The sequence below is a fragment of the Tachyglossus aculeatus genome, chromosome 11 (genome assembly GCF_015852505.1).
Source record: "Tachyglossus aculeatus isolate mTacAcu1 chromosome 11, mTacAcu1.pri, whole genome shotgun sequence".
Lineage (NCBI taxonomy): Eukaryota > Metazoa > Chordata > Mammalia > Monotremata > Tachyglossidae > Tachyglossus > Tachyglossus aculeatus.
The window spans coordinates 57,223,625-57,247,645 of NC_052076.1; the positions used below are offsets into that span (position 1 = coordinate 57,223,625).

At 47.6% G+C, this 24,021-nt stretch overlaps 1 protein-coding gene across 3 annotated transcripts in view; it reads right to left on the reverse strand.

The window, feature by feature from the left end:
- The window catches only part of GNAO1 (G protein subunit alpha o1), a 230,376-nt gene that overhangs the window by 19,816 nt on the left and 186,539 nt on the right, over window positions 1-24,021 (reverse strand). For 2 of the 3 annotated variants that reach the window (XM_038753350.1, XM_038753349.1), the window contains exons 4-6: window positions 20,362-20,522; window positions 11,104-11,232; window positions 8,036-8,165 (exon numbers count right to left, since the gene is read on the reverse strand). In XM_038753350.1, the coding sequence (XP_038609278.1) occupies window positions 8,036-8,165; window positions 11,104-11,232; window positions 20,362-20,522 (420 nt within the window). Of the gene's footprint in view, window positions 1-3,721; window positions 3,876-8,035; window positions 8,166-11,103; window positions 11,233-20,361; window positions 20,523-24,021 lie in introns of all 3 variants that reach the window. The other variant, XM_038753351.1, reaches the window with a different exon arrangement.

Genomic DNA, 24,021 nt, shown 5'->3' on the forward strand with positions numbered 1-24,021 from the left:
AGGATCTCCTCCCCAACAACTCTCTCTCAACAGAATTCCCGATGGGAAGTCGTTAAACAGATGGATGGAGGGGGATCCGGAGCCAGGAGGGACGGGGACTGCGTCTGTATGTGACTTGATTATCACTACACCAGCGCTTAGAACAGTTTTCTGCACACAGTAAGCACTTAACAATTATTATTATCATTAGTAATAATAGTATTATTAAGGCAGGAAGAGAAGAGTGCTCCATAAAACAACTCTTCACTGCCCGGAGCAGGCCGCTTCGGGCAGGTTTTATGCGACTTGATTATCGCTACACCAGCGCTTAGTACAGTGCTTGGCACACAGTAAGCACTTAATTATTATTGTTAGTAGTAGTAATAATAGTATTAAGGAGGCAGGAAGAGAAGAGTGCTACATAAAACAACTCTTCACTGCCCGGAGCAGGCCGCTTCTGGCAGGTTTTATGCGACTTGATTATCGCTACACCAGCGCTTAGTACAGTTTTCGGCACATGGTAAGCACTTAACAATTATTATTATTATTATTATCATTAGTAACAATAGTATTAAGGCAGGAAGAGAAGAGTGCTACATAAAACAACTCTTCACTGCCCGGAGCAGGCCGCTTCTGGCAGGTTTTATGCGACTTGATTGCTACACCAGCGCTTAGTACAGTGCTTGGCACACAGTAAGCACTTAATTATCATTATTATTGTTAGTAGTAGTAATAATAGTATTATTAAGGCAGGAAGAGAAGAGTGCTACATAAAACAACTCTTCACTGCCCGGAGCAGGCCGCTTCTGGCAGGTTTTATGCGACTTGATTATCGCTACACCAGCGCTTAGGACAGTGCTTGGTACACAGTAAGCACTTAATTATTATTATTATTATTGTTAGTAGTAGTAATAATCACACAGTAAGCACTTAACAATTATTATTATTACTATTATCATTAGTAATAATAGTACTATTAAGGCAGGAAGAGAAGAGTGCTACATAAAACAACTCTTCACTGCCTGGAGCAGGCCGCTTCCGGCAGGTTTTATGCGACTTGATTATCGCTACACCAGCGCTTAGTACAGTGCTTGGCACACAGTAAGCACTTAATTATTATTGTTAGTAGTAGTAATAATAGTATTAAGGAGGCAGGAAGAGAAGAGTGCTACATAAAACAACTCTTCACTGCCCGGAGCAGGCCGCTTCTGGCAGGTTTTATGCGACTTGATTACCGCTACACCAGCGCTTAGTACAGTTTTCGGCACATGGTAAGCACTTAACAATTATTATTATTATTATTATCATTAGTAACAATAGTATTAAGGCAGGAAGAGAAGAGTGCTACATAAAACAACTCTTCACTGCCCGGAGCAGGCCGCTTCTGGCAGGTTTTATGCGACTTGATTGCTACACCAGCGCTTAGTACAGTGCTTGGCACACAGTAAGCACTTAATTATCATTATTATTGTTAGTAGTAGTAATAATAGTATTATTAAGGCAGGAAGAGAAGAGTGCTACATAAAACAACTCTTCACTGCCCGGAGCAGGCCGCTTCTGGCAGGTTTTATGCGACTTGATTATCGCTACACCAGCGCTTAGGACAGTGCTTGGTACACAGTAAGCACTTAATTATTATTATTATTATTGTTAGTAGTAGTAATAATCACACAGTAAGCACTTAACAATTATTATTATTACTATTATCATTAGTAATAATAGTACTATTAAGGCAGGAAGAGAAGAGTGCTACATAAAACAACTCTTCACTGCCTGGAGCAGGCCGCTTCCGGCAGGTTTTATGCGACTTGATTATCGCTACACCAGCGCTTAGTACAGTGCTTGGCACACAGTAAGCACTTAATTATTATTGTTAGTAGTAGTAATAATAGTATTAAGGAGGCAGGAAGAGAAGAGTGCTGCATAAAACAACTCTTCACTGCCCGGAGCAGGCCGCTTCTAGCAGGTTTTATGCGACTTGATTATCGCTACACCAGCGCTTAGTACAGTGCTTGGCACACAGTAAGCACTTAATTATTATTATTATTAGTAGTAGTAATAATAGTATTATTAAGGCAAGAAGAGAAGAGTGCTACATAAAACAACTCTTCACTGCCCGGAGCAGGCCGCTTCTGGCAGGTTTTATGCGACTTGATTATCGCTACACCAGCGCTTAGTACAGTGCTTGGCACACAGTAAGCACTTAATTATTATTATTATTGTTAGTAGTAGTAATAAGAGTATTATTAAGGCAGGAAGAGAAGAGTGCTACATAAAACAACTCTTCACTGCCTGGAGCAGGCCGCTTCGGGCAGGTTTTATGCGACTTGATTATCGCTACACCAGCGCTTAGTATAGTGCTTGGCACACAATAAGCACTTAATTATTATTATTATTATTATTAGTAATAATAGTATTATTAAGGCAGGAAGAGAAGACTGCTACATAAAACAACTCTTCACTGCCCGGAGCAGGCTGCTTCTGGCAGGTTTTTTCAACTGGATTTCTTTTCCTTGGCCTAGTGGATGAGGACTAATTTAATAAGTGCCCGTAATTCTAGATGGAGGCAGAAGTTGGGGCCTCAAGGCTCCTCGGGGGTCTCTCCCTCCAGGGGTACCACACATTTGTACTTCCCAAGCGCTTAGTACAGTGCTCTGCACACAGTAAGCGCTCAATAAATACGATTGAGTGAGTGAACTGTGAGCCCACTGTCGGGTAGGGACCGTCTCTATATGTTGCCGACTTGTACTTCCCAAGTGCTCTGCACACAGTAAGCGCTCAATAAATATGACTGACTGAATGAATGAACCTCACTGGGATGCATGGAAATCCTCACCTGGCCTAGCTGAATCTGGAATCTGAATCTGGAAATCCTCACCTGGTTTATCTGGATCTGCCGAATGGAGGACTTGGCTCTTATCAGCAGGCTGAGGGGAAGGGGCTACTAGGGGATGCTTTCGGCCCCGCGCTCCTGGCAGCAGCTCCCACAACCCAGACCACTAGGCCACCTGGAAATCATCATCATCATCAATCGTATTTATTGAGCGCTTACTGGGTGCAGAGCACTGTACTAAGCGCTTGGGAAGTACAAGTTGGCAACATATAGAGACAGTCCCTACCCAACGGTGGGATCCCCTCACGGCCTTGAACTGGTTCTGTAGGGTCCAGACCCGCACCCCAGGACTGAGGATCAGAATTAGACCCCCCTCGGGGACCCTTTCATGTACCAAGCCGGCCAGGGGTCTACCCCGTAGGCTCAGGAGGTTGACGGCCCTTGGGTGGGCTAGGAGATACCAAGTCCCGCTGAGGTTTTAAACTGCCGTCGCTGACCTTCTAACATACTGCGCTGGGCTTCCCGGAGTTTAGTGAATACACAGCGTACAGCCTGGACTGCCACCGGTGATAATAATAGCAATAATAATAGTATTTATTGAGCGCTATGTTCCAGGCACGGTATTAAGCACTGGGGTAGAGGCAAGGTAATCGGGTTGGGTACAGTCCACGTCCCACGTGGGGCTCACGGTCTTAATCATCATTTTACAGACGAGGCCACTGAGGCCCGGGGAAGTGACGTGACTCGCCCGAGGTCACACAGCAGACAAGTGGCGGAGCAGGGATTAGAACCCAGGTCCTTCTGGCTCCCAGGCCCGTGCTCTATCCACTAGCCCATGCTGCTTCTGACCAATCAATTAGTCTCTTCAGTCCGCCTCCCCACAACCCCGCCCGCCCCCGGCCTCGTTACCTGTGTATTCAGGAAAACAGATAGTCAACGGAGACGTCTTAATTTTCTCTTCAAAGATGTCTTTTTTGTTTAGGAACAGGATGATGGAGGTGTCTGTGAACCATTTGTTATTGCAGATGCTGTCAAACAGCTTCAGGGACTCGTGCAGGCGGTTCTGCAACAGAAGGGAGAAGGCACGTCAGGGCCCGGGCCCCGGCCGCGGCTCACGTCACATGCAGGGAAATCCGAAACAGCGAAATCAGCCACGACCACGAGAAAAGAAAAGGTAAATCAAAGCTACGAAACGGGGTCAACTGATAGGTACGAAATGGGGGACACGGTACGTACACGGATGCAAACTCTACTTCATTCAGCATTCAGACGGGAACGGAAGGGCCGATGGCTCGGCCGATCTGTTCCACTGGGGAAGGCGGGGAGTTTATTACGGGATTCCAGCTCATGAATTTCATCATGCACCATGCGCGTGAGAGGGAAGCTACTTTCCCTCCCTCCAGACACATCTAGGTGGAGGTTTGGGGCATGCAGATTCTTCTACCACATTCTCGCTCAATATTTGCATTTTGATTTCGGTGTGGCACGCGCTTGGTGGGATACATTAACCAAGGACCGGGTAGATCCTCGAATTAATCTAGAGTTGGAAGCAGAGACCCAGGGGACGACAGCTCGGAGATGATCTTGCTGTGACCTTTGCCTTGTAGGGCGATTTGATTTAGTTTGTTCTGGTGAGGGATGGAGGCGGGGAGGCAGTGAGGATGGATGATTTTTTGTCACGAGGGGGGATTTCTCTAGGAGATAGCTCGGGAGAAAGCATCTAGCGTCGAGAGGGGAGATAAAAGAACGGAAAAGAGAAACCTGTGGAAAAAGTCACTATGACCAGAGTGTGGGCCAGCGTTAGCTCATGCCTCAGTGAAGATTAGCTGGAAGATTAGCTGGAGGGGGGTCATTCCGTTCAAACGCACAGAGGCCAAGGCAGATTTTGGATTATGGGCCATGCAGTTGGAGGTAGAAAGAAGAAGGCCAAAGGGACGAATGAAAGAGAAAGAGGAGGGGGTGGTGGTTAGGCCCTTCCACGTCTGCCGTCGCGTGGCCGGGGACGTGGGAGGGAGCTCACAGCAAAGTCAACCCGCGGTGTCGGAGCCCTTTGCTGCTTTCAACTCTCGAACGGGTTTTCTCAGATCAAGAGAAGCTTCATACCTGACGAATTTGGTGGGTCTCTCAAAATCTGCTCATTTTGGGTCTTTGATTGGTTAGATAAGGTCAGGCGGTGGAGTGCGGAGGCTCAGTGACGATTGGAGCGAGAGGCTGGTGGGAGCCTGCGCTGCTCCCGGCCGGCTCCCCCCGGGGAGCGGGACAGCGGAAAGGACAGGCACCAGGAGGAGGAGGAGGAGGCGGCGTAGCCAAGACAGTCCCGCCGAGGGCCACGGGGCCAATCCGTTTGCCACACTGGAGGACGGGCCCAGGGCAGGAGGCCCTAGGCCCAGCCAGGCGGCCCCACAAGAGGCCAGGGCAGCCCGAGGCGGGTGTCACAGCGGACACAGACGGAGCAGGGTGGCAGGCCAAGGCCGGGCACACGCTTCTCCCGGGAGGAGGGCCCTGTGCCTCCGAGTAGCTCCCAGTAGCCCCTCTGGGCCAACACAGCCCTGGCTTTGTGGTCTCCTTTCTTCTGTGGCCGAGAGGGCTGTGACCTTCCTGTGGTCCCAAACCAAGAGAGTCAGGGAGTCTTAAGCCTCTTGGAACACCTCGGTCCCCCCTCCACCCGCCGAGTCGGAGAAGTGACGGCCCGGGGCCCGGGCTGGTGCTCCCAAGGGTGGCTTTGGATGTTTTGCACGCCCATTTCCTGCAGCCTTAAACCAGAAACGGCTTCCCGACGCCTGGGCCTCCAATCAGATGGGACGCTCTGGCCTAAATCTACAACTGCCTCGAGGGATGAGGTGTTCTTGGTGGCACACGTTTAGAGAAGAAGTGCGGCCTAGTGGCTAGAGCACGGGCCTGGGGGTCAGAAGGTCATGGGTTCTAATCCTGGCTCCGCCACTTGTCTGCTGTGTGGCCTTGGGCAAGTCGCTTAACTTCTCTGTGCCTCAGTTCCCTCATCTGTAAAATGGGGATTAAGACTGTGAGCCCTGTGTGGGACAGTGACTGTGTCCAAGTCTCCATTCCAGCACTTAGGACAGTGCCTGGCACACAGTAAGCGGTTAACAATTATTATTGTTATTACTTTGGAGCTTGTCTCTCATACCCTCACCCCCTCAAGTCTCACCTCAAATCTTTGAATTTGGAAAGGGAACCCTGAACTGTTGGGAGAGGAGGGGCGTGGGGAGATCTGACTCAGACCTAGAACAGTTTCAGTGTGAACAGCCAGTGGGAAGATGGTTAGTTTGGAGGAAATGCTCATGTTAGGGGCCAAGTCCAGGGGGTGTGAACTTAGCCTCCCAGCTCAGCGTGTCCTGCGACCCCCTGCGAACTGCGGAAAACGGTCCACCACCCCAAAACACTCTTCCATTTCTGCTTACGCGTCTATGCAAACCAGAAATCCTATAAAAACCTGAAGAGATGCAATTCAGTTGGTCTTTGGTTTCTTTTGTTGTTGTTTCATGAGGAAAAGGAAGGGAGGAGGAGGAGGCAGAGGGAAGGAGGAGGAGAGAAGGAAGGAGCAGGGGCCATACAAGCCTGAAAGGATTTTCAAGTCTATTTTTCAGTGGGCACTTTTGCCACCACACCTTCCCTGTCTTCACAGCAGTGGGTGAAACCTGACGAGGTAAACACCCGGCCTCCCCTGTGAAAGTGAGTAAAACTAAGTCCCCAGCTGACAGGGCAAACAAGTGGTGTCTTCCCAGTGTCCAAATGCTCACCTTTTTACGCATGATTTCGTCAGAACCAGCAGCACAGGGAGGGGGGGGTTGTGGCGGGGGTTGGGGGAAGAGGGGAGAGAGCAGATGTGCCAGCAATGCAGGAGGGCTAACCTCTGCCCACCATGATTAACAACCACAGAAGCCATCACTCCCAATCCAAATTTCCCAGATTCATCCAGAGGCTTCCCTGCCGGCGGGAGGGTAATCCAGGAAGAGCGTGGCAAATTTTACAGTAGCTTCATAATGCAATAGCTATGCTTTCATAACGAATGACCATTGTATATATCTATTTATAATTTTATAATAAATTTAGGGAAAGGGAAGTGATAAGCGTATCCACCCCAGGTGAGAACAAGGAAGTTTGAGGGCGAGGTGGGCGAGGCCAGACTGACTCAGATGAATTATACCTGCAGCCTGGCTGGGGGGTGTCCAGCGGGCTGCACACTGCTGGCTTTCAGGAAGACAATGCTCACAGCTTGGTTTCCCGCTCGCCATCCTTTCCTCAACCAAAAGTGAGGCTTCCTACCCTCGCCCATTCCCCACTTGGAGGGTACAGGTACTGTTCAAACCCGAGAAAGCCCTGGCCTACTGGCCCCCGAGAGGCAAACCCAAGCCCCATGAAAACCAATCCGTGTCAACATTAATAACCCTCTTCCTGATCTGAGGTGGGACCTTGCAGGCCTCTTCTCTCAGACGCAGGATTTCGGCAGCTAGGGTGAGCACTGCCTTGGGAAAAGACTCAGTTACATATTGTACTCTCCCAAGTACTTAGTACAGTGCTCTGTGCACAGTAAATGCTCAATAAATACCATTGGTCAGTTGACTGATTCATGTTTTTGGCCTTCACTCACAGGAATGACACACGTCCTTTGGTATTTGCAGGTCTAAAGCTAATCATGAACAAAGCCACAGCTACATTGCAGAGAACATCAAAAACCAGCAACGGGACAGAACCAGTGCAGTAGATCCTAGTTTTTGTTTTTATCAATATGCTCACTCGCCCACAGTCTGATTTCTCTTAGAACCAGCCTAACTTGTTTCGGGTGGTTTGATTCATTTCCTGAATTCTGCAAGAAAATCCGCCTGGAAGCACAGTATCTAGGGGTCTAGAATGTTGCTTGTTCTTATATTAGCTTCAGAGGGCATTTAACATCATGTGGCATTTGTCATAGAAGAAACACACCAACATATGCAACACTGAATAAACAGTTCTATTTTCTAGGTAGCTGAGACGTCCCTCCCCGCCCCGATCCCAACACAGCGTGCCATAGGAAATGAAGGACTTACCTAAGTCCTGGAGCTAGTGGCGGTGACAGCACCTTAGCACGGGTGAGTCAAATGACGATGGGGCGGATTCTCTGGGGACGAACCCAGGCCCCAGGAGGCCGAATCCCCTCACCTACGAGGGAGGGTCCAGAAGGGGACGGCGAGGAAGCAGAGCCCAAGTCACCCGGTTATCACTCACCGTGGTTTCGTCTTCATGGAGCACCTGGTCGTAGCCACTCAGCGCGACACAGAAAATGATCGCGGTGACGTCCTCGAAGCAGTGGATCCACTTCTTGCGTTCAGAGCGCTGACCTCCTACGTCAAACAGCCTGCGGACGTGAGGGAGAAACCAGCTGCCGGTAAGTGGCCGGGTTCTTGTGGAGGCCGGGTGGCTGGTCCCAACAACCTGGTTTTTGGGTTTTTTTTTTATGGAATTTGGTAAGTACTGCACTGGGGGAAGATACAAGATATAGCCCTTGACCCACACTGGGCTAGCAGCTTTTAATCCTCATTTTACAGATGAGGTAACTGAGGATCAGAGAGGTTAACTGACTTACCCAAGGTCATATAGCAGACGAGTAATGGGGCTGGCATTAGAATCCAGGCCCTCTGACTCTCAGGCTCATGCTCTATCCACCAGACCACACTGTTTCCCACAGCCATAAGCATTGACCACAGTCCCGGCTTCGAGGTTTGGGTACTGCAGTGATGAATACTGAAGCTTTTGCTCCTGCAGGGGCAGGAAGCAGTGGGCAGTGCAGGAGAAAGCAGCGTGGACTAGTAGATAGAGCGTGGGCCTCGGAGTCAGAAGGAGCTGGGTTCTAAACCTGCCTTCGCCACTTGTCTGCTGGGTGACCTCACTTAACTTCTCTGTGCCTCAGTTCCCTGACTGTGAGCCCTCGGTGGGACAGGGACTGTGTCCAACCTGATTATCTTGTATCTGTCCCGGGGCTTACTACAGTGTCTGGCACATAGTAAGCGCTTAACAAATACCACAGTTATTATTATTATTAGGTAGGAGGGGTCAGACCCGACAGAAGTCGTCTTTCCCACCCTGCGGCCCTGTGGGTGGGAAGGGGCTGGTCCTTCACTCTCTTGGGGCCTTGGGGCGTGGTGAGATGAAAAGAGAGGACCAGACCCACTGGACCCATTACCTGAATGACCAAATTTCTGCATCAGTGTTCCCCCACAGGACACGAAGTTACGGTTGCTAGGTTCCTTGAATGACCATGGAAGTCACCTAACCGCCAGCGCTCTCAATAATAATTATGGCACTTATTAAGCACGTAGCGCTGAGTGCGGTGGTGGAAATTAAGTTATGAGGTAGGACACGGTTCTTGACCCGAATGGGGCTCTTCATTCATTTTACCCATTTCACGGCAAACCAGAGTGGCTCCTGACCAGAGTCTCCTGAGACTGACGAGGCAGGTTCAGGAGGAGACGCAGTCCCACCTCGGTGCTTTATAGGCTAAGTGAATTACCTTACGAGCAAGCCAATCACCCCGATCACACATCACATCAATCAGTGGTATTTACAGAGTGCTTACTGTGTGCCGAACATTGTACTAAGTGCTTAGATCAACCCTGGAAGTCACCTAACCGCCAGCGCCCTCAATAATAATTATGGCATTTATTAAGCACGTAGTGCTGAGTGTGGCGGTGGAAACGAATTTATGAGGTAGGACGCGGTTCTTGACCCGAATGGGGCTCTTCATTCATTTTACCCATTTCACGGCAAACCAGAGTGGCTCCTGACCAGAGTCTCCTGAGACTGACGAGGCAGGTTCAGGAGGAGACGCAGTCCCACCTCGGTGCTTTATAGGCTAAGTGAATTACCTTACGAGCAAGCCAATCACCCCGATCACACATCACATCAATCAGTGGTATTTACTGAGTGCTTACTGTGTGCCGAACATTGTACCAAGTGCTTAGATCAACCCTGGAAACCTCCCCGCTCGTTGGATGGTTAAGTGACTGTAGAGGGCCAGGAGGCAGCGTGTCCATTTTGCCGCAGACCTATCACCCACATCTTTTGGACTGTGAGCCCACTGTTAGGTAGGGACTGTCTCTATATGTTGCCAACTTGGACTTCCCAGGCGCTTAGTACAGTGCTCTGCACACAGTAAGCGCTCAATAAATACGATTGATTGATTGATTGATCTTGCCTCAGGTCTGGAACACCCTCCCTCCTCATATCCGACAGACAATTACTCTCCCCCCACTCAAAGCCTTATTGAAGGTACATCTCATCCAAGAGGGCTTCCCTGAATAAGCACTTACGTACATAGCTGTAATTTATTTATTTATATTAATGTCTTTCTCCCCCTCTGGACTGTAAGTTCGTTGTGAGCAGGGAATGTAGCTGTTTATTGCTATATTGTACTCTCCCAAACACTTAATACGGTGCTCTACACACAGTAAGTACTCAATAAATAATCATCATCAATCGTATTTATTGAGCACTTACTATGTGCAGAGCACTGTACTAAGCGCTTAAATAATCATAAATAAATAACAATCATGGCATTTGTTAAGCACTTACTATGTGCTCGGGTAGATACTTGCTCGACCAAAGACTTGCTCCCTTTATTTATTTTATTTTGTTGGTATGTTTGGTTTTGTTCTCTGTCTCCCCCTTTTAGACTGTGAGCCCACTATCGGGTAGGGACTGTCTCTATGTGATGCCAATTTGTACTTCCCAAGCGCTTAGTACAGTGCTCTGCACATAGTAAGCGCTCAATAAATACGATTGATTGATTGATTGATTGATTAGTACAGTGCTTTGCACATAGTAAGTGCTTAATATATGCCATTATTATTATTATTATTACTACTACTAATAATAATAATTCAGCATGGCTCAGTGGAAAGAGCCCGGGCTTTGGAGTCAGAGGTCATGGGTTCAAATCCCAGCTCCGCCACTTGTCAGCAAGTCACTTAACTTCTCTGGGCCTCAGTTATCTCATCTGTACAACGGGGATTAAGACTGTGAGCCCCCCATGGGACAACCTGTGCTTTGCACATAGTAAGCGCTTAATAAATGCCATTATTATTATTATTATTATTATTATTAATTAAAAAGAACAGAATAATAATAATAATGATAAATGGCCACTGTTGGACAGAGAAGTCCACCTGCAATTTGCGGGAAGTTGGGTCCCGGGGAGCTTCGTCAGGTCGGTACTGGCTTCCACAACCCTGATGTTGGTGGTGTTACTCTGCAGTTGGCACCTGCTCCCCAATACCCGGCTGGCTCCAGGGCCTCACCTGAAGTGCAGGTTTTTGAACGTGAAGTGGGTTTCTACGATGCCGGTAGTTTTGACCCTGGTTCGGAGGATGTCTTGTTCCGTGGGCTGGTAGTCGCTGGCTCCGATTCGATCTAAGCTGTCAAGGTAGCTGGGAGGAGACAAAACATAAGAGAACCGATCAATGAGCGCTTAGCGTGTGCAGAGCGCTACGCTAAGGACTTGGATGGATGCATCATGGACCGTTTTGGATTTCGGGAGCAAACGCCTCCCGGAAAACCTTTGAGAGGAGGTTCAGGCTGGGTTGGTGACCCCAGTGCCGTCTCACAGGCTCCTTTGACCCCTGGTCCCGTCCACAGCTTTCTTCTTCCACCAATACGATCCCTCTCGGAACTGCTGTGGGCTCTGCTTTGGGCCTTACCCTGTCCCAGACCCAGCCCAAGGTTTCAGGGCATGGCTCAGTGGAAAGAGCACGGGCTTTGGAGTCAGAGGTCATGGGTTCAAACCCCGGCTCTGCCAATTGTCAGCTGTGTGACTTTGGGCAAGTCACTTCACTTCTCTGTGCCTCAGTTACCCTATCTGTAAAATGGGGATGAAGACTGTGAGCCTCACGTGGGACAACCTGATCAACTTGTATCTACCCCGGCGCTTAGAGCAGTGCTTTGCACATAGTAAGCGCTTAACAAATACCAACATTATTATTATTATTATTATTATTATTATTATTACAGGACCCCCTAGACTGTAAGCTCGTTGTGGGCAGGGAACGGGTCCACCAACTCTGTTGTATCCTCCCAAGCACTTAGTACAATGATCTGCACACAGTAAGCGCTCAAATACCACTAACTGGTTAAATATCATCGATTGATAACCTTTGACTGCCTTCAACCTCCCATTTGATTAAAAGTGTCATGTCCTCGACTTCTTTCCTGACACATTTAAAACCTGCTGGTAAGGAGAGCCTCTCTGGCCCTTCCGCCTGCTGACGGACGACATTTTGATGGTTGTTGTTTCACGGGTGAGGCAGTGTCACCCCCTCACGCTGCCCTAAAGGCAGGAGAATGGCCAGAAAGAGCTTTGGGGACTGAAACTTTTGTTCCAGGCACAGCCTCTTCCAGTGACCAAAATGGCCTCAGACCTCTTGACAAGCAATACAGAAGGTCTTCCGCCCTCACCGGGCCTTGCCCGTGAATAAGCCGCTGAGCCCTTATGAGTCACCACTGCCCCTAAAGAGAAGGATCCTAGGAGAAGCAGGGTAGTCTAGTGGAAAGCACATGGATCTGGGAGTTGGAGTATCTGAGTTCTAATCCCCCTGATGCTCCTCTCTGGCCCGAGTGTCCCCAGGTGAAATCCCTTGAGGGAAGAGCTGAACAGGGCCTTGGTTTGTTTCCAGGCAACTCTTGGTCCTACCATTCCTCATTACCCATCTCCACATCTCTTCCAAAAGGCCTTCCCCGAATAAATCCCCATTTCCTCTTCTCCTATGATCTCCTGCGTTGCCCTTTATTCACCGCCCCCTCAGTCCCACAGCACTTATGTACACAGCCGTACTTATATTAACGCCTGTCTTCCCTAATTTATTTATTAATATTAATTAATATAAATTAACGTTAAGTTATATTAACATCTGTATATATGTTTGTACATATTTATTACTCTATTTATTTATTTATTTTACTTGTACATATCTATTCTATTTTATTTTGTTAGTATGTTTGATTTTGTTCTCTGTCTCCCCCTTTTAGACTGTGAGCCTGCTGTTGGGTAGGGACCGTCTCTATATGTTGCCAACTTGGACTTCCCAAGCGCTTAGTACAGTGCTCTGCACACAGTAAGCGCTCCATAAATACGACTGATGATGATGTCTTCCCCTCTAGACTGTAAGCTCATAGTAGGCAGGGCACGTGTCTACCAACTCTGTTATACTCTCCCGAACGCTTAGTACAGTGCTCTACACACAGTAAGCACGCCACAAATTTGATCGACCGATCGACTGATGCCGCGTTAGCCGCCGCGGCTCGTCTTCTGCACGTTAGCCACTTTGGCCCATCGTCAGGGCGCAACCTCCATGAAAGGCAACGGGTCCTGGCCCTCCCACTCGTCGGAAACGAACAGCGAGCATCTTGCTCGGATAAATCTAGGGGATTGACTGGCTAATTTGGTGGAACCGAGGCCTGGAGATTTTCCCAGCATTATGCTGCTGATTAAGCAGTGTCCATATGCCATCTTTGGGGCACGGCTGCGGGCGTTGAAGACGCCAGTGAATGGTTTGAGATGCTCTAAAAAGACAGTGGCAACCTTGGGGAAAGACAATAACAATAATTACGGCCTAGAGTCTGTAATCTCCTTGTGGGCAGAGATTGTGTTTGTCCACTCAACTGTATTACACTCGGCTGGGCATTTAGTACGGAACTCCGTACACAGTCAGTGGTTAATAAATACTACTGATTGATTATGGTATCTTCAAGTGCTTGCTTTGTGCCAGGCACTGTGCTGAGTATGAAGTTAGAAACAAGACTGCCAGATGGGATGCAGTCCCTCTCTCACTTGAGGCTCACAATCTATGAGGGAGGGAGGGCAGGTATAATAGTAATAATAATAATTGTGGTATTTTTTAAGCACTTACTATGTACCAGGCACTGTTCTAAGAGCTGGGGTGGATACAAGGTAATAATGATGGCATTTGTTAAGCGCTTACTATGTGCAAAGCACTGTTCTAAGAGCTGGGGAGGTTACAAGGTGATCGGGTTGTCCCACGGGGGGCTCACAGTCTTAATCCCCATTTTACAGATGAGGTCACTGAGGCACAGAGAAGCGAAGTGACTTTCCCAAAGTCACACAGCTGACAACTGGTGGAGCCGGGATTTGAACCCATGACCTCTGACCCCAAAGCCCGGGCTCTTTTCACTGAGCCACGCTGCTTCACATAAGCGTAATTGGGTTGGACACAGCCCCTATCTCATATAGGGTTCACAGTCTTAATCCCCATTTTACAGATGAGGGAACTGAGGACCAGAGAAGTGACTTGCCCAAGGTCACACAGCAAATGGCAGAGCTGGGATTAGAACTCAGGTCTTTCTGACTCCCAGGACCATACTCTATCCCCTAAACCATGCTGCTTCTCACTTGTCTGCTTTGTGACCTTGGCCAAGTCACTTAATTTTTCTGTGTCTCAGTTACCTCATCTGTAAAATGGGGATTGTGTTTTACCTGCTTTGTTTGTATCTGCTCCAGCCCTTTCTTACCTGATTTGTTGGGATCTGCTCCAGCCCTTAGTACAGTGCTTGGCACACAGTAATCACTTAACAAATACCATAAAAAAGAAGAGAAATAGAATTTGCAGGTTTGCCAGTAGCAGGAGCGGGCAGGTGGGTTGAGGGAAGTAGAGTATCATGGCTATCTAGGCATGGGCCCTGCTTGGAAAAGACCCGCACTCCACTGTCCAGACACTCATCCTTCCCGCAAAAAGGCACACAGAATCCACATGATTGAGGGCAGGCAAGTCCCTGCCCTCAGGGAGCTCATAGCCTAATCAATCAATCAATCAATCGTATTTATTGAGCGCTTACTGTGTGCACAGCACTGTACTAAGCGCTTGGGAAGTCCAAGTTGGCAACATAGAGAGACAGTCCCTACCCAACAGTGGGCTCACAGTCTAAAAGGGGGAGACAGAGAACAAAACCAAACATACTAACAAAATAAAATAAATAGAATAGATATGTATAAGTAAAATAAATAGAGTAATAAATATGTACAAACATATATACATATATACAGGTGCTGTGGGGAAGGGAAGGAGGTAAGATGGGGGGGATGGAGAGGGGGACGAGGGGGAGAGGAAGGAAGGGGCTCAGTCTGGGAAGGCCTCCTGGAGGAGGTGAGCTCTCAGTAGGGCCTTGAAGGGAGGAAGAGAGCTGCCTCTGGCCTGGAAAGCCCTCCCTCTTCAAATCCGACATAGTTACTCTCCCCCCTTCCAAAGTCTTATTGAAGGCCCATCTCCTCCAAGAGGCCTTCCCAGGCTAAGCCCCACTTTTCCTCACCTCCCACTCCCTTCTGCATCACCCTGACTTACCCCCTTTGCTCTTCCCCTCTGCCCCACGGCACTTATGTTTATATCTGTAATTTTATTTATTTGTATTGCTGTCTGTCTCCTCACCTTTGTGAACTCGTTATGGGCAGGGAATGTCACCGTTCATTGTTGTACTTTCCTAAGAACTTAGTACAGTGCTCTGCAGACAGTAAGTGCTTAACAAATACGACTGAGAGACTGAATGAATCAACTAGGCCTCTGCCTGACATGTGAGTCAGTTAATCACATTTATTGAATGCTTAGTGTGTGCAGAGCACCATACTAGGCACCTGGGAGAGTACAATATAATGATATAACAGACATATCCCCTGCCCACAAAGAGCTTCCGTTCCCCCAGTCAACTGCCGCGTCTTTGTAGTTTCAGCCGAATTTCAGGGGTACTCGGGGGCTCAGGATTCTCCTCCCGCCATCCAGTCCCCACCTCCCTGGAATTCCCCCGAAGGTACTCCAACTTCTCCGGTGCTCCATGTCCACCCTCCAGCAGCTGCTGCACCTCTGCTGACAAACACGCTGCATCAGGATCCCCCAAGAGCACCAACCTCGAATACATGACACCAGGCTCGTCGCCCGGGGAGGGCTCAATGGGTACAGCTGGAGAGTAGAGGGTGAGGAGGCACACTCGACTTAGCCACACAGAGTGGGAGTCCCTCAAGGGACAAAATCCATGTCTAATTCCCACCTGGGCACTCTTTCCTAGCGCTTAAGTACAGTGCTCTGCCCAAAGTAAGTGCTTGATAAATAGTATGACAACAACAGAGTCTCACCTGAGAAAGAACAGTCTAAACTGAAAGAATGAAACATGTTGATACTGGTGATCAGTACGGCTTTGATTCGGGGACCCAAGAGAACTGGAAGCTCCCGGATTTTATCTGTTTCAGAATGTTTTCTCCATTCCTGGGAGGTCAAAGATTCTGACCCGATTTCACACCTACAGAAAATGCTGTGAAATGATGTCCACGGCTTGGTCTTACCCCTCTCCCTTCGGCTTCTGGCACCCTACCCGCTGCCCCAAGCCTCGGACATAATCACATTTTGTATTCCTCTGAAGTCCCCTCTGCTTCTATTTAGCCGCTCCTCATGACGTGGGGTTTGGTTTACACTGCACATTGAACGGATGGGAAAATGGAAGCGTACAAGGGCAGTGATTTGTCAGAGTTAAACTAGTAGCAGGGACCCAGATATGATTCAGACCTTACAATGGGCAAGATGGCAAGCACCGGGCCTCGGATGTATCTGATTCCTGAATACTACTACTACTACTAATAATAATAATGGCATTTATTAAGCGCTTACTATGGGCAAAGCACTGTTCTAAGCACTGGGGAGTTTACATGGTGATCAGGTTGTCCCACGGGGAGCTCACAGTCTTCATCCCCATTTTACAGATGAGGGAACTGAGGCCCAGAGAAGTGAAGCGACTTGCCCAAAGTCACACAGTTGACAAGTGGTGGAGCCGGAATTTGAACCCATGACCTCTAGCTCCGAAGCCCGGGCTCTTTCCACTGAGCCATGCTGCTTCCCCTAATAATAATGATAGCATTTATTAAGCGCTTACTGTGTGCAAAGCACTGTTCTAAGGGCTGGAGCACTGTTCTAAGCGCTGGCGCATGAAGCCATTTAATCTTCAAATAAATCCCAGGACCAAGTCACAGATTAGGTAAAAAGGGAGGGTGAACGCCTGTGATGAGTGCCAACGCTACAGTTTAAAGAATTCATCAATGACTTTGATTGAGCGCTTACTATGTGCAGAGCACTGTACTAAGGGCTTGGGAGATTACGGTACAACAAAATTAGCAGGCCATAATTCCTAAGGATAATTCCATAATGGCCATCCTTGCCCATAATGAGCAGCGATGGAAAGACCGGCAGGGTCTGGAGACTTGGCCCATTTAATTCAAGCCTCACTTGAAGCCCACAGCAACTACCTGGAAGCACCAAAGACAACCTCATGAAAGCGCGCAGTGCTTTCTGGTAAATCATCAGAGAAAAACAGCAAAATGCAAACAGTTGAATGGAGCTAAAAACGCCTCTGACCAAAGTCAGAAATGGGAATGATGGGAATAACTAATCTTTCCTCCTTGTCCAGATGCCACTTTCTCCTGGGTGCTGATAAAGGCCCTCTCTTTCCCACTGATGAAGTAGCGTGGCCTAGTGGAAAGGGCTCAGTCCTGGGAGTCGGAGGAACTGGATTCTAATTCTGGCTCCGCTACTTGCCTGCGGCATGACCATGGGCAAGTCACTTCGCTTTTCTTTGCCTCAGTTTCCTCATCTGTAAAATGGGGATTCAATCCCTGTTCTCCCTCCTACAAACACTTAGGACAGTGCTCTGCACTCAGGAAGCGCTCGATAAATGCCATTGATTATAAATAATATTATTAACACTACAAATAAATACTATTGATTGATTACTTAGACTGTGAGCCCTGTGGGGGATAAGGATTGTGTCCGACCTGGTTATTTTTTGTCTACTAAAAAATTAGTACAGTGTTTGGCACATAGTAAGTGCTTAATAAATACCATTATTATCATGAAGGTTTCCTCCAGGTGACTATTTCCTGGCCACTTTACTCAAATTTTTGAATTCACCTTTTCAGACCCCAAATCTTCTTCTGGGGGGCAGCGTGGCTCAATGGAAAGAGCATGGGCTTTGGAGTCAGAGGTCATGGGTTCAAACCCTGGCTCTGCCAATTGTCAGCTGTGTGACTTTGGGCAAGTCACTTAACTTCTCTGGGCCTCAGTTACCTCATCTGTAAAATGGGGATGAAGACTGTGAGCCCCTACGTGGGACAACCTGATCACCGTGTAACCTCCCCAGCACTTAGAACAGTGCTTTGCACATAGTAAGCGCTTAATAAATGTCATTATTATTATTATTATTATTACCTGGTGGTTACATGTGGCACCACCAAGTGACTTGGTCTTGGTTCCCCGGCACCAGGGAGAAGAATGGGGAATTGCGGGGAGAAGAACGGGGAATTGCGGTCCTGACACAAGCAAGACCTTGCCTGTTGACTCTTTCAATCAATCAATCAATCAATGGTATTAATTGAGCACTTACTGAATGCAGAGCACTGTACTAAGTGCTTGGAAGAGTACACTATAACAGAGTTGATAGACACGCTCCCTGCCCTCAATGAGCTTAGTCTAAGAGGATAATCAACATCTTTAAATCTAAGATCCAAGGGAGGAGGGACTTCCAAGAGGTGGGGGGGAAAGGTCTGAATATAGTGGAGGAGAAATAAGCCAGAGAGACAATGATAAAGACAGAGACAGACTCAGAAACGAAGATAGACAGTAAGTCAGACACATATGGCAGAGATCCAGGAACCACTGGAAACCGGGATTCATTCATTCATTCAATTGTATTTACTGAGCGCTCACTGTGTGCAGAGCACTGTACTAAGTCCTTGGAAAGTATAAATCGGCAACATATAGTGATGGTTCCTACCCAACAACGGGCTCACAGTCTAGAAGGGGGAGACAGACAATAAAACAAAACAAGTAGACAGGTGTCAAAACTATCAGAATAGATAGAGTTATAGCTACATATGCATTTTTTTATGTGGGATGTGGAGCCCAACAGAATAGAACAGGCCACTTCAACTGGGGACAAATCAGAATGGCGTAGACGGCTACCTCAGACACCCTAAGCAGTTAATGGATTTCCTCACTGGGTCCCAAAATAATAATGACTGTTTTTGTTACACACTTTGTGCCAAGCACTGTTCTAAACACTTCGATTCAAACTAATCAGGTTGGACGCAGTCCCGGTCCCACATGGAGCTCAGAGTTTTAATCCCCGTTTTACAGATGAGGTAACTGAGGCACAATGGGCTCAGGACAATAGCTGGGCAGAATCATAACAGTTAATTAACTCCCGTTTGCAGAGCCTCTGGGTGATGAAACACTCAAGAGACGCAGATTGCCGTTTCCAGTTGTTGCTAAAACATTGCAGGAGCATTATCCCGGGGAGCTGTTGCAATCACCACAGACCAAGTGGGGACACATCTGGAGCCTGGGTAACAGAGAGGCAAAGTGACCTAGTAGTTAGAGCCCAGGCCTGAGTGTCAGAGGGTCTTGGGTTCTAATCCTGGCTCCGCCACCTGTCTGCTGTCTGACCTTGGGCAAGTCGCTTCACTTTTCTGCGCCTCAGTGCCACACAGAGCTAAGGATTCTCTGCCAATTTGTACTTCCCAAGCGCTTAGTACAGTGCTCTGCACACAGTAAGCGCTCAATAAATACGATTGATTGATTGATTGATTGATTCTCTGGACTCGCAGGTCTAGACCTACTCTCTGAACTCGCCAAAACATCTCAATTTCCCAGTGGTCTCTCTAGCTGATGGGACGTTTACCGTGAACGCCTGAACGGCACTCTCGGTTCTGGCTAGTCCAATTTAGGTTATATGATGGAGCGAGCAAGCAAGCAATGATGGGAGTTGTTTCCGACTATGGACCTTGACTTGGGGATGGGGTCCGATGTTGCAGGAGCAAAATGGAAAGTTTAGTCCCACTTGCTCTCTGGATATAATGGTGGAATTTTCTGGCCTTCCGGCCTGTTCTGAACCTGCCCAAGGCAGGGCCTGCTGAGAGCTCACCTCCTCCAGGAGGCCTTCCTCTCCCCCTCGCCCCCCTCTCCATCCCCCCCATCTTACCTCCTTCCCTTCCCCACAGCACCTGTATATATGTATATATGTTTGTACATATTTATTACTCTATTTATTTATTTTACTTGTACATATCTATCCTATTTATTTTATTTTGTTAGTATGTTTGGTTTTGTTTTCTGTCTCCCCCTTTTAGACTGTGAGCCCACTGTTGCGTAGGGACTGTCTCTATATGTTGCCAATTTGTACTTCCCAAGCGCTTAGTACAGTGCTCTGCACATAGTAAGCGCTCAATAAATACGACTGACAACGACGATGCCCATGAGCAACTGTTGGACTGTAATGTAGTTATTTGAGGCAGGAGCCCACCAAGGATTCCCAGACTACAGGACTCCGCTCACCCCCACCCCGTCCCCATCGACTCTGCCCGCCCTGGGCAGATCCACTTTTAGACTGTGAGCCCACTGTTGGGTAGGGACCGTCTCTATATGTTGCCAACTTGGACTTCCCAAGCGCTTAGTACAGTGCTCTGCACACAGTTAGCGCTCAATAAATACGACTGATGATGATGATGATCCACTTACTATTTGGCAGAGTCATTAAGCTGATATTCTCGGGATCGGTTGAAGCACTCCTGGGTTCCGGAGTCGGCCCAGAGTCTCATCATGGCTGACAGCAGTTCTGGAGAGAAGGGTTCCGTGTCTTCCATTCGACTTACCACGTCACACACCATTTTAGCATCAGCCTGGAAGCGAAAGAAACAAAATAGGAGAGGAGGTGTGGACAGCAGATTAGGAAGGCATTTTGCTAACCAAGGATTCTTTCCTCCTCCCTCTAATCTTCTATTCTCTGGTTCTTCATAAGGGAATGTGGTTTTGGGGGGAGCAGATCTTGAAGGAGGCCGTACAGTTGGGGGTCAATCACTCAATCACTGGTATTTATTGAGGGCCTACTGTGTGCAAAGCACTGGGAGAAGTAGCGCGCTTTAGTGATAGAGCACAGGCCTGGGAATCAGAAAATCATGGGTTCTAATCCCGGCTCCGCCACTTGTCTGCTGTGTGACCTGGGTTAAGTCGCTTCACTTCTCTGAGCCTCAGTTACCTGTAAAATGGGGATCACGACTGTGAGCCCCATGTGGGACAGGGACTGTATCCACCCAAGTGCTTCGTACAGTGCCTATCACATAATAAGCACTTAACAAATACCATAATAATAATAATTATTATTATTAACTAAGCACTTGCGGGAATTCAATAGATTCAGGAAACACAAGGTGTCCCCGCCGACAAGGAGTTTACAACCTAATGGTGGGGAGGGCAGACAAATTATAATTTACAGATAGGAGGAAGTGCTCAAGTAATAGAGGATGAAAAACAATATGAGTAAAAGTACAAAGATAGGTTGTGAGTGTCCAAGTGGTGTAAATGTACTGAGCTAATACTAGGGAGGATGTGATAGTTCGCTGTGGGCAGGGAATGTGTCTGTTTATTGCTGTACTCTCCTAAAGCACTTAGTACAGGGCTCTGTACATAGTAAGCGCTCAATAAAAATGATTGAATGAATGAATATGGAAAAGAAGAAAATTGAACAGGGAAAACCTCCAGGAAGAGGTGGGATTTCAGAAAGATTTTGAAGATGGGGAGAGGCACCCTTGTATAATCGCCGCATTTATGCCTTAAGGTTTGTCATCTAATGGAAATGACAATAATCGCTGTATATTAGAATCTGCATAGTAGTGAGATTCATGTATCTCACTCCAACTGATAGTGAAAGGAAATCTCATACGTAAAATCTATTCTAAAGGAGCCACTCTTTGGGGTAATTTGAAAAGATACACTCGTGGGTCAGGCAAAAAGTTCATGCAAAATTCAAAGCTACCATCAAAGCAGTATGATCCCAAGATTTGGGTGAAACTGGATAGGAAATTCCCATGTGGAAAGGAAGGTTTCCAGGCTTCATATCAGTCACAGAATGCGGAGCTAGAGAGGTTGGATGAGAAACTAATTGTTCAGAAACCATGTACCCTGATTTCCAAGTCCTCCCACTGTTGGGTAGGGACTGTCTACTATGTTGCCAACTTATACTTCCCAAGCGCTTAGTACAGTGCTCTGCACACAGTAAGCGCTCAATAAATACGATTGATTGATTGATTCTGGAGGCCTTCCCCAATTCATTTTTCTTTTCACCTCCCACTGCTGCCTTAGCAATTTTGCGCCACCTCGGCGCTTACAACCCAATAATAATAATTGTGGCATTTGTTAAGCGCTTATTTTGTGCCAGGCACTGTTCTGAATGCTGAGGTAAATCCAAGATCATCAAGCGAGGCACATTCCCTGTCCCACGTGAGGCTCATATTCTAAGTAGAAGGGAGAAAATTTCTTAACATATTGATTTTGTCAGTTTAATGGTATCCGTTAAGCACTTACTACATGCCAGGGACTGTACAAAGTGCTGGGGTAGATAGAAGATAATCAGGTTGGACACAGTCCATGTTACACATGGGCTCCAAACTTAAATCCCCGTTTTACAGCTAAGGTAACTGAGGCACAGAGAAGAGACTTGCCCAAGGTTACAGAGCAGACAAGTGGCATAGCGAGGATTAGAATCCAGGTCCTTTTGATTACCAGGCCTGTGCCCTTTCCACCAGGCCAAGCTATATCTCATTTATGAATGGTCATACTCCATTATTTAATAATAATAATGGTATTTGTTAAGCGCTTACTATGTGCAAAGCACTGTTCTAAGCGCTGGGGAGGTTACAGGGAGATCAGGTCATCCCACAGGGGGCTCACAGTTTTAATCCCCATTTTACAGATGAGATAACTGAGGCACAGAGAAGTTAAGTGACTTGCCCAAAGTCACACAGCTGAAAGTTGGAGGAGCCAGGATTTGAACCCATGACCTCTGACTTCAAAGCCTGTGCTCTTTTCACTGAGCCACCCTGCTTCTCCTACTTAGCCACAAATCCATCTTTCATTCCTTCTCTCTAACTTATTCTGTGTCTGTCTCCCCTGATATATTGTAAGCTCCTTGAGGGCAGAGATTGTATTGTCTAAATCTATGCTACTCTTGCAAGACTACGAGCCCACTGTTGGGTAGGGACCGTCTTTACATGTTGCCAACTTGTACTTCCCAAGCGCTTAGTACAGTGCTCTGCACACAGTAAGCGCTCAATAAATACGATTGATTGATTGATTGCAAGAGCTAAGTATAGTGTTCTGAACACAATAGGCACTCAATAAATTGATTGATTTACTGCAGGTAACTCAAATCCTCCTAAAACCAGAGGCAAGGGGAAACTGCAAAAATGTTAGACGGAAAAGTGTGACCACTGGCCACTCATCCCAAGACGGTTCCCAACCAGGATATCTTCAGAGAACTCATCCTTTGTGTCTCAGGTAGGTTCCAATTCCCTCATGCAGAACAGAGTTCAACTCCAAAGTTAAATCATGTACACATCATAATAATAATAATGGCATTTATTAAGCGCTTACTATGTGCAAAGCACTGTTCTAAGCGCTGGGGAGGTTACAAAGTGATCAGGTTGTCCCATGGGGGCTCACAGTCTTAATCCCCATTGTACAGATGAGATAACTGAGGCCCAGAGAAGTTAAGTGACTTGCCCAAAGTCACACAGCTGACAATTGGTGGAGCCGGGATTTGAACCCATGACCTCTGACTCCAAAGCCCGGGCTCTTTCCACTGAGCCACACTGCTTCTCCTGGGTGAACCTTGGGGTCACCTTGGGTGACCAACTCAAAGCCCCTGTTTCTCTTGGCCCATCATGGGCAGAGTGTGGACGGCAGGCCAGAGGAGAGTTGTTTTCAAAGTCAATGACGGCAGACTGCATGGGAGGTGCACATGAAAAATAAAAAATTCCATTTGTTCACAACATTTGATTCTGTCCGGATCAGTGCTTAGGACAGTGCTTTTGCACATAGTAAGCGCTTAATAAACGCCATCATTATTATTATTATCCCCAGAGAGTATTTCAGAGAAGGAATCAGTGTAGCCTAGTGGAAAGAGCACAGTTATGGGAGTCAGAGGACCTGGGTTCTAATCCTGGCTCTGCCACTTGCCTGTGGTGGGACCTTGGGCAAGTCACTTAACTTCTCTATGCCTCTGTTTCCTTAAGTGCAAAATGGGGATTAAATACCTCTTCTCCCTCCTACTTGGACTGTGAGCCCCATGTGGGACAGGGACTGTGTCTGACCTAATTAACCTGAACTTGCCCCAGCATTTAG